Genomic DNA, 11,215 nt, shown 5'->3' with positions numbered 1-11,215 from the left:
AACCTTGTTGTCTCGGATTCTCCAGCATGTGCAGTTCCTACTATCTTGGATTGGGGGAAGGCAGAGTTTGTTAAAATAGGCAAGATCTGGTCAATGCAGACTGGGAACAGCGACTTGTGAGTAAATCTACAGCAGAACAATGGGGGGAGGGGGAGGGGGGCAGTGTTCAAAATGGAATTGGTAGAGTACAGGCCCAATATGTTCCCTTTAGGGTGAAATGTAGGTGCAACAAGTCCAGAGAACTCTGGCTGTCTATCAATATTCAGGATTAGATAAGAAGGAAAAGAATGGCTTTTAACAGGTGCAAAGGAAGCAAATCAAACGGAGGCCCCAGTGAGTACAGCATAGAACAGAAATTTGTGGTAAAGTACTTTTACATGAAAAATACATTGAAAAGTTATGTCACCACACCATGGCACATATATTATTAACAGAAGTTATAACTGTAATTTTAAAAAATTAAAATTAAGACAAAGTTCATCACAGTTCATTAACTGCTCCTGGATTGGGAAGACCAATTAAGAGACAATAGAATACCCTGAAGAGACAGCCAGGACAAGACCTCTCTTGTGGGAGGAGACTGCCTGCAAGGGGTAAGTGCAGGGGAACGTAAGAAAACAATTAGGAGAGCAAAGACAGGGTATGAGAAAACACAGGTGCCTAAGATTAGAGAATCCTAAAATATTCCATCAATATATCAAAGTGGAAATGAATATCCATGGAGAGAGTAGGGACTAAGGGGGCAATCTGTATGTACGTATACAGAGAACATTGGTTGAGTGTTAAACTAATACTTCACATTTGTCTTCACTTTGGAGAAGTTTGTAGGTACAGAATTTGGAAAGAGGGACTGAGATCCTTAAACAGTTTCATACAGGGAATGAGAAGATATTGGAGGTTTGGGCAGTCTTAAAAGTGAACAAACCCCCAGATCTGGATGATTTATATGTGGGAGATGAGGGAGGAAATTACAGGGACTCTGAGCCAAATTTTTAATACCCCTTTGACCACAAGGGAGGTGACAGAGAACTGGAGGACAGCTAATGTGGTTCCAATTTTCAAAACTGATGATAGAGACAAACCAGCATTACAGACCAGTGAGTCTCACACTAGTGATAGGGAACCTATTGGAGAAAATTCTGAAAGGGAGAATTAATTTTCACTTGGAAAGTTTTGAACTCGGAAAAGTTTGAACAAGGGTAGTCAGCATGGCTTTGTCAGATGGATGTTATGCCTAACAAATTTGCTTGAATTTTGAGGTGATCCAGGGTGTAGATGAGGGCAGTGCAGTTGACGTTAATATGGATTTCAGCAAAGACTTTAACAAGGTCCCACATGAGACTGATAACGAAGATAAAAGCACATCAGATCTGGCATAACTTGGCAAGTTGCATCCAAAATTGGCTTAGTGGTAGGAGCCTGTTTGTCTGACTGGAGGCCAATGTCCAGTCACATACCGCAAGGATCAGTGCTGGATACCTTACTGTTGGTGATGTATATAAACAATACAGATGAGAATGTGGAGGGGGGGGGATGATAAGTTAGTTTGGAGGTGACACAAAGGTTAGCTGTGCGGTCGACAGTGAGGAAATTGTTCTTAGGTTACGGGATGATATAGATGGATCAACACCACCATGCTCCTTGACCAACATCTGTGTCTCAGGCTTTCTGCGTCATAAAGCTCAGCACAAGCTGGAAGAACAAAATCTCATCTTCCCCTTGGAGACCCTGCAGCTTCCTGGGCTTGATATTGGTTCAATATTAGGACTTGAGCACCTTCTCCCATGTACTTACTCCAACTCCCATACATCACGCCTTGTCATCACATGGGTTACTGCCAGACAGAAACCATAGTCAGCTACTAATGGTCCACATTAACAGATATTGTGCCCCCAAGGCTGGCCTTGACTGATTCTTGTCTGCTCAGCTGTTGTCTCTCTAAACTTCATCCCCACTTATCGTATACTCCTCCCCAGCTTCAGCGTATATACCAACTTTTACCTTGTTACAATGAGCTCTGATGAAGAGTTACTGAACCCAAAATGTTAACTCTGCTTTCCGTCCACAGATGATGCCAGACCTGCCGAGTTTTCCCAGCAATTTCTGTTTTTGTTTCTGATTTCCATCCACAGTTCTTGGTTTGAATAATCTGTTACCTTGTTTTGGTGATATGATTGAATGATGAACTTTACTACATCTCTTCTTTAGATCTTTATATATATAATCAAGACAATTCACAATCTAACCAAAAGGCAAGAGTGCTGCTTCCAGGTCCAGCATATAGCTCTCACGGATATTCTTTTGAAAATAGTGCTGACAAAGGGTTAATTTTACAATCCCAGCTGGAACTGAATTTGTCCTATGTCTAACTTATGTTCTATTTCAGTCTGGTTCTCCAGTAGCAGTGTATAATTGTTGATTACCTGAAAGTAAAAAAATAAGGACTCTCTCATTGATTGGACATATTTGCCGTGATTTCAAAGAAAGAACATACTGTAGTTGTCAAGATTTCAATCTGAGCCATATCAAGACTTATGGACCACTGCATGACACGCTTGAGCAAGTCATTTGTAAGAAAGTGAGTTTGGCTAGACTATGATGTATCTTCCATTATAAATATCACTCTACAATATTGTAATTAAATGTATGGTGAGGCTAGCAAGTTAAACGGGCAATTTCAATAAATGGGCTGTAAACAATGATGAATTTTGGTAAGTTATGAAAATAGTTATTTTAGTGCTTGACAAAGGAGCACTTTCTTAACTGCAAGTATATTCAAGTTAATTCGGTACCCCATTAAAATTCCACCTACTCATCTTTCATTACCGTTTTCTTCATTCCAGGAATAGCAGGAAGTGTGCATCCACTGTCAAGGCATCAGTATTTTATTTTACTGAAGTAGATATTTTGAACACACATTATTCTACACAGTAGCACAAACAGACTGATAGCAAGTCACCTATCTAACGCTACAATAGGCAGATGCTATACCATTGACTCCATCCTACACATTACAATGTTATCCCAAGATAACCTAAACCCATATTACCAGACTCTTCAATTTGAGTTTCAGAAGAATTTTTAAAAACAAAAATCAATGATAGAGCATCTCACTTCATTTCTCTGGATTGTAAAACCAGTAGACTACCCAGTTGCCCTCAAAAGGAATTTGACTTTCTTTGCCATGGAAGGTTACATTGACAGTAGTTACAAATCTAAACTGAGAAATAAATAAAGCAAAGAAAATCAGTGCTCACACAGTATGAGCAAAGTTGTTCGAGACTGGTGTATGGAATTGCGTCCTAAAACAGTGATGTGCAGCTCGATCAAGATAGTTAATGATGCAGGGAAATTAAAAGCATGAATATTGACAAGGATATGTGAATGAGGAGATTGTTCAGCCCTTTGAGACTGCTCTGCCATTCAACGAGATTATCCAATCGAGCCTCAGCTCCATATTCTCACTTATCCCCAATTACCTTTGACTTCCCCATTAATCAAAAACCTATCTACTTTTGCCTTAAAAACATTCAATGACTCTGAAACTCTCTTCCTCCAGACAGCAGAGGAGACAGAGATTCATGACAGAAAAAGATTCTCTTCATTCCAGTCTTAAATGGAAGACTGCTTTTTTGTAAACTGTGCTCATTCAGACTACCATTCTTTCAAACATGGAAATACATAACCTGAAATACACACTTCTTTAGTGAATGAAAAGATCTTCAAGAGCAAAGTAATCAGAGTTACAACTTCCCTCTGCCATAGGGCCAGTTTATATACTTCCAAACTGGAAGATGATTGAGAATTGACTTCTTGCCTAAAAGTATTTACATGGTACAAAACTTTCTACATTTATCCAGTTGCTACATTTATGAGCACGTACAAAAACAGTTTTACAAATTACCAAGCATACATGTTTCAAATTGCCCTGCTATTTCCCATTTCCACATAAGCAAGTACTCAAGTACATTCTTTCTATGTAAAACATGCAAGTTTTACTGGTTCAAGTAAATAAAGAATTCTCGCTGTATAAATTATTTGCATTCAAATACACTGGAGAAAAAAGTGATCAAACTGATTCTTGGCTTAAAGTAATTAAGCCAGGAGCAACAAGAGTATTTACTCTGAAGAAAATGTTGTTAAAATGGTTTGAATTCTGAAAGATGATTTCAAAACTGTTCTTCTCTCCATCCTAAAGACAGGACTCAAACTTGGAAGAAGGGTATTGGATGGGTTTTATTTATATACTTTTAAAAAAGGATGGTGTTGAACATGTGCAGTGGGTCGACTGGAGAAGCAGATAGCGTGAAAGAGTTTAAATTGTAACTGGACTGTGGTTTGAGACATTGGGCACATTTGAGTTATTCAGTCTTAGAGCAGCAGAGTTATTTTTCCATGCTCATCCACATCCAAACTGAAAGAAAGCAGATTATTTTAGACTGGTGCAGAACATCTTTTTGTAAACCTATATTTGGCCCAAAGCAAAGATCATTAAACCACATTTTGTATCCAAAATTACTTCACTGATGGTAAAGTGGTTTGAGGGACCCAGCAGTCGTAAAAGGTACTATATAAAAAGTCTTTTATTTCCTCGTAGCACGAGCTAAAATAGTGGAACCCAGATTTCAAACTCAATTGTTTATTGATTTGACTTTGTGAAATGATCAAAATAATAATGTCATCTATAATTTAGAAAAATTCTTTTCACATTGTACTACTACAATATTTTACTCCACACACAAGAAAATACTACCAGAGACATTTTGTAAGAGCATCTTAAATGATATCAAGGCCAAGATTAGTGTTTTCACAGTCATACAGAATGGACCTTGATAAAAATTAAGGTCTGAGCAACATAGCTTACATTTATTTTGTTTTACACCTTGCATGGTGTGCAATTATTTGTACATTAATACAGAATATGTTCTGACAGTTTCTTAATTAAAATATTCTTAATCAGACTTCTCTTTTTTTGATTATCAGTGGCCCTACATTGTCTCCAGTTTCTTCATTGTGTTTGGTGTGAGAACCATCACACATTGGGAACTGAAAAACAAAAGAGAAAAAGTTAGCTTTCCAATTGAAGCACAGGATTCTGGTTTTGGGATTAATGCACAAATGTAATAAAATTCTTCTTCACTTTAATTTTGGAGAGGGATGATGAGAGTTGTACAGTTGAAGTTGTGTTGTAACAAACTTTCAGAAAATGTTCAATAAAGTGCCATTGAATAGGCTTGAGAGCAAAATTGAAAGTCATATGATTTAAAGGGGCAGTAAGGAAATAGCTAATGGGACAAAGCACAGGGAATGTACTGAACAGATATTTGTTCAAACTGGAGAGTCTGTATCGATATCCTCCAGTGGTCAGCAAAATGCTGAAATGATAGAATTCAGATAGTTTTAACTTTTTATGGAATTTTTCCACCGTTTTTTCTTATTTTGTATCTGCCTTTAAGTACAGATAGCAACATTTAAAACTTTCCAAATGGTAGAGAACTTGCAAGGGTAACCTTTGGTGGAGAGAACAGGAGCAGACATGTACAGAGAACATTGTCAGACCAGTGAAACTGAGATGCATGGCAAGTAAAATTTCATTTGTGTGAAGTGATGCATTTCAGAGGAGGAATCAGTAGAGGCATAAATGAAATGGTAGAATTTTAAAGGGAATACACAGACAGACCCTAACTGTGACTGATTAATAACTTGTCTGCGTACAGCTACTTTTATCAATATGTCCGTTGATGCTGTTCAGAGCCATAATCAAACACTAAGTGATGCCGTACAAATGAAGAAAATATCGAGGGGTGACTAAAAACCCGATCAAAAGGGAGTGAATGTTAAAAGAAGAGACAGTGTTTTTGGATGAAATTCCAAAGTATGGGGCTGGCTGGCTGGAGGTACAACCACCACCACCTAAAGTGAAGGCACAGTAATGAACATGAGGCCAAAGATGGGGTAATGTGGAGTTCAGGCTATTGACGGAATGGATAAGATTAGAGATGGGGAGGTGGGAGACCGTTAAAGGATTTAAGAGATTGAACATTTTGAACAGCCAACATGAATCAGGTTGCATTGATGATTGGTGGGCAGTACCTGGAAAGAGAGATAGAGTAAGAATAGATGGGTTTATGTGCATGGAGGCTGACCAGGACAGCAATGGAGATGCCAAATTTGGATGTAACAATGATATGGAGAAGAATTTCAGATGGAGTGGGGCAGAGATGTAGGATATCACGCAGGTTGAAGCAATATGTCTTTGAAATCAAGGGACTGGGAATTGAAAGCTCAGCTTCCAAATAGTCTGATTCAATTCGAGACAGTGTCCATGGAAAAGCGTTAGACACGACAGCGAGGCTATGAAGTTTTGAACAGGAAAGCAAGGCAATGGAATCTGTTTTCCAAATATTTAACAGGAGAAAAGTGTGCATCACCCGACATAATGTGAGAAGACAGTAGGGACAATGGAGAGATGGTGCAGAAAGAGGGATGGATGCCAGTAGCATGCATGTGGAACCTGATTCCATGAGTTGCAATTGCATCACAAGGACAGTTGAGAAGTCATTGTTACACTGCACTGGATAGGATTGGATAGTCAAAATTGACACAAAGTAATGTCCAGCTCAATGAGATGGACTGAGGCAAGACCAGGATGGTGTGGTTGACCATGTCAAAACCTGAGAGACTAAGAACAGCAATGCACCATGGTCAACCACTCGGTGTAATTTATGGCTTTGATTGTTTGGATGTTTTTTTTATTGTCCGTACAGTGCATGCTTTTTTTTTTTTTATTTCTTCAGGCTCCATTTTTGAAGCATTTGCATATTTTTGGGGCCTACAATATAGTGTCTGCGCCAGAAAGGATTGCTGTGCTCTATACAATGATACAATTCATTATGACTTTTGATAGTGGATTTAAAATCTACCCTCAGCAATATGTATCCATCGGCAACGTTTGTTCCATGAAAACATTAGGACAAGTGAAAAAAAATCCCATTTTAATGGGCAAGTGCCAAATATAAATTAGAATATTAAAGCAGTTCATCACTATAATGTATAACAGCTTCAGGAGCCATGTTTCAGAGAAGCCATTAGAGGCAATATAAATCTTGTCCTCCCATACAAAGTGACCTGCACAACCTCCAGGAAATGGAAGTCACAGCACCCAAGACAAAGAAAACAATAGAATGACCCATGATATTGGTTCAGAAAGACCAAAAACCAGGAGCTAGCAAACTGCGAAGAAATTAAACAATTAACCTTAATTGGGCAGTTTTGGGGATCGTCAGTCTGGAACACTTCAATAGAAGACAATTGCTTTACTACATCTTTAAAGGACTGGGCTGAACATGCAAAATAAATAACTAAGCATGCATGGATTCATAAATAAGTAAAATATTAAGAGTAAATACTAATTGCAGAGAGATATGCGACTGATGGCAATGAGATAAAACACACTGTAACATGTTAACAGGATGCTAAGAATACACAATTCGGAAGAAAGACATAGCTACAGTTGAAAGAACAAGAAACTCTTTCAAGACAGCAGTGGAATTTTACAGTCGGAGGGTAGTCAGAGAAAAGAATACAAAAAACATACAAAGGGCTATAAACAAGGAACACCAGAAAGTAAATAGAGTGAACAATTATTTCCTCCAAATATGCACAACGGAACCCCAAAGTTATATGCCCCTTTCAAACAGGTATTCCAAAGGCAAAACTGATAACTCCAAAAGAAAGAAAACACCAAGGTAATCTCTCTGGGTAATTTATCAGATGAAGACAAAAAACAGAGAACGGACCTTGAGACACTGACCAATTTTGGCAAAGTTAGTGACTAACAGGATGGTACCAGATCAGAAGTCGGTTTCAAAAGCCCAAGTAGTAATTTTTCCTCATTCCTTCTACAATACAGATCAGTCTCTGGGGTTCTTCTGTGAACTGTCTCAGGCACTTTTGAGTGTCAAGTTATATCCTGACCAGAACTGGATACAGAACCAAGGTATGATTTGATTAGAACACTAAAGAGGTTCAGCATCGTTAGCTTTGATGACTATTTAGTGATTGTTGTACATTTTTACTTCATGCCCATTGCAGCTTCTTGACATTATTCATGCTGGTTGTGTACCATCCATTTTATTCCTTTCAATGCACAGTGCTTTCCTGCTGTCTGTAATATAATTCCTAATTTGCATCAACAGCTCCAGTTTAGGAGCTCGGTGCAAAACAGCAAAATTTGCAAACAATGGTAAACTACTATGGACAAGTTACTGTGAGGAGCCAGCTCAGTGACCAAATATATTAATAGAACAATATCTGTATGTAATTTCATTTGCCATTGTTCTGCACAGTTTCAAATTGAGAAGGTGCATCTGTTTCAGTGACAAATATTAAATTCCCATCTACACTGATTCTTATCTATATCCTATACTCATTCCAATTGCCTAGGTATCAGGCAGATAAACTCCAAACACATTGCCAGCAAGCACTCACTTATGGTGTTAGCTTCCGGTAGTGAACAGAAAGAAACTATCACAGATAAAAATTCAAAGCACAGAACTTTGGGGCCCTACTTCCTTCCCAGTGTTTGTGATCTTGACCCTTTCTTCAGTCTGATTGACTTGGCTTACTTCCTTCAGTTTGCTAAGTCATGAGTGAAGCACATATGGCAGCCTGCAATTCAAATGGAGGACAGGCAGGAGGATTAATGGTTCTCCAGGGTTAATGGCTGGTTCCAAATCCATTGATGCTTGGTCCACTGACGAGGAAGGGTGTTCAACCTTTTCTTCAGCAGCAGGATTGTGGTGTTCAAAGGGGCAGTGAGAAAAACTGCCGGGATAGTACAGTACCTGCCAGTGCTGAATGAACATTACTCCAGGACTGTAGTGGTTCAAGATATCAACTCGCTCCCATCTTTGCACAGGCAACTAGGGATGGGTGATAAAATGCTGGCCTTGCCAGTGATGCCCAAATCCCATGAACAAATTTTTTTGAAAATTACCAGTTCACACTGCCACCAAAATCAACACTATCCCAAATAAAATACTATAATTTCTGGGTTTTTTTCCATTAGCTTTTATAAGTCATGACAATTTCTTTTGGAAATATTTAAAAGCTAACTTTTTTTGATTTTCCATTTTTGATCAAAAGTTTGACATTTTCGTACCAAAAATGTTAAAAAATAAGTCAGAAAACAAAATAGACACAGACCGAATAGGAACACAGGAATGTAGATCCAGTATGCAGGAAATAGATCCCATCTACTTCTCATTTTCATTAACAATTTTTTGTTCGTTTGTCTGATTCATTGTTCCACTCACTCTTTTCCAGTCCATTCCACAGATTCACCACCATTGGTATAAAGTGGCATCACAAACTTTTGCCTCTCTCCTCTGGGTTTCAGAATATGACCCTGCCATGTTTCAATGTTCCCATGACATGGAATGGGGTAATCAAATTAACATTCTTACCTGTTTAGACCTCCAGCATCTACAATACACTGCTTTATCCCCTAGGTCTTCAACATCAAATGCATGCACGACTTTAGGGGTATCCTTCTGGATGTCTAGGTTAACCAATGATTTACGGCACTTGTCTTTGGAATATAAAGATCTGTAGGCGAGGTAACCAACAGCAGCTGCTCCAACTGTCAGTGAAATTGCTGCAACCCATTCTGTTTAAGCCAAGAGCACAGACAAAAACATTTGGATTAAATAATATACATGAAATTTCCTAAATTACACACAACAGCAATTACGTGGAAAGCTGTACAACTAGAGCAATGAACTAAGTAACCAAGAAATCATTGTGCTTAAATAGGAGTATAAAGTCCAAATTATGGGTGATGGTGTGAATTAAACTAATGTTTATGTTAAGACAGGCTTCATAATGTGTATGTTGTATTATAACGAACATACAAATTTGAGCACAACTGTACCACAAAACTACTTGTTTGTGGAAAAAAGATAGTATTTATAAAAACACACTTATCGTACAAGAGAAGCATCAAGATTCCAAATAAAATCAGTTTGTTAAGTAACTTTATTGGGCAAAAGATAAATATTGGAATCCCCAAGTGAATAAACTGGAAACAACTTATACTCTCAATAAACACTTTCTTTTACAACAATCAGACTTAAATAACAAAACAATAGCAGTTATCAATACTACACAATGCTAGCTTCTATGAACCTTTTTGAATAAAGCATTAAAAGCATCATAGAAATGGACACAACTTAAGCTATCTCAACTCACTCTTCTGAACGTCTAAAAGATACTGAAAATTATCACTGAATTTGTGATGCAATGCATAAGAAATAGTACTGATCTCTACATTCTAATCCACAGAGGACAGTGTGGTAATTATGGCAAAACTGTCAGTGCTTCCCATCGATATTCCAGTGTTGCACCAGTGAAAATGACCGCAGTTTAAGAGGCTTATTCATGCGCAGAATAATCAAAAAATCCAAACATTTCTATCATTCTATACTAATTCATTGGGTGCACTGTTAAGGTCCTTCCACAGCGAAATGTCCAAGCAATCTAAGCTTACAAACTTCATAATGACTATTAAACACCTTCACTGGCCCTGAAAAATTAATTTTATATTTATAAATAATGGATAAATGTTACAATAAATCAAAGATATATATATATATATTAGCTTCTAATTCCAAAATTTATTCTGCTATCTGAAAACTTAAATAGATTAGAAGTGAAGGATTGTCAGTGCTTTTAACTTTCTGGTTTGCTGTCTATAAGAATGTGACTGGCTGCTTATTTTGGTCATTGACATGGCTGCTGCCGCATGCTTGCGAATGCACTTGAATTTAAGGCCTTAAGACACAGGAGCAGATTTTGACCATTCATCCCATGGAGTCTGCTTTATCATTCCATCAAGGCTGACATGTTTCTCAACCTCATTCTTCTCACAAACCTTAACCCTCGTACTCATCAAGAAACTATCTCTCTCTGTCTCAATGCCTTGGCCTCCACAGCCCTCTGCAGGAATGTCTTCCACAGAGTCACCCTCTGGCTAATGAACCTCATCTCTGTTCTAAAGGCTGAGGCTGTGCCCTCAGGTCCTAGTGTCTCCTACTAGTGGAAACATCTCCTCACCATGCTGTAAGTTTCAATCAGATTCCACCATCATCCTACAAAACTCTGAGTACAGACTCAGAGTCCTCAACTGTTCCTCTGCTGACAAGCCCTTCATCCT

The 11,215-nt window shown here is 38.2% G+C and overlaps 1 protein-coding gene across 1 annotated transcript; it reads right to left on the bottom strand.

Annotated features, from left to right (window-relative positions):
* Positions 1-4,623: 4,623 nt before the first annotated feature.
* On the bottom strand, positions 4,624-9,701 carry LOC109934287 (CDGSH iron-sulfur domain-containing protein 1). The gene is given in 2 exon segments (XM_048609159.1): positions 4,624-5,046; positions 9,468-9,701. Coding segments are annotated over 2 exon segments (324 nt in total). The 3' UTR covers positions 4,624-4,956.
* Between the last annotated feature and the right edge of the window lie 1,514 nt (positions 9,702-11,215).

Source organism: Rhincodon typus, chromosome 20 (genome assembly GCF_021869965.1).
Source record: "Rhincodon typus isolate 14 chromosome 20, sRhiTyp1.1, whole genome shotgun sequence".
Lineage (NCBI taxonomy): Eukaryota > Metazoa > Chordata > Chondrichthyes > Orectolobiformes > Rhincodontidae > Rhincodon > Rhincodon typus.
Note: the sequence above shows the minus strand (reverse complement) of the source record. Positions and strands in the feature narration are given on the sequence as shown.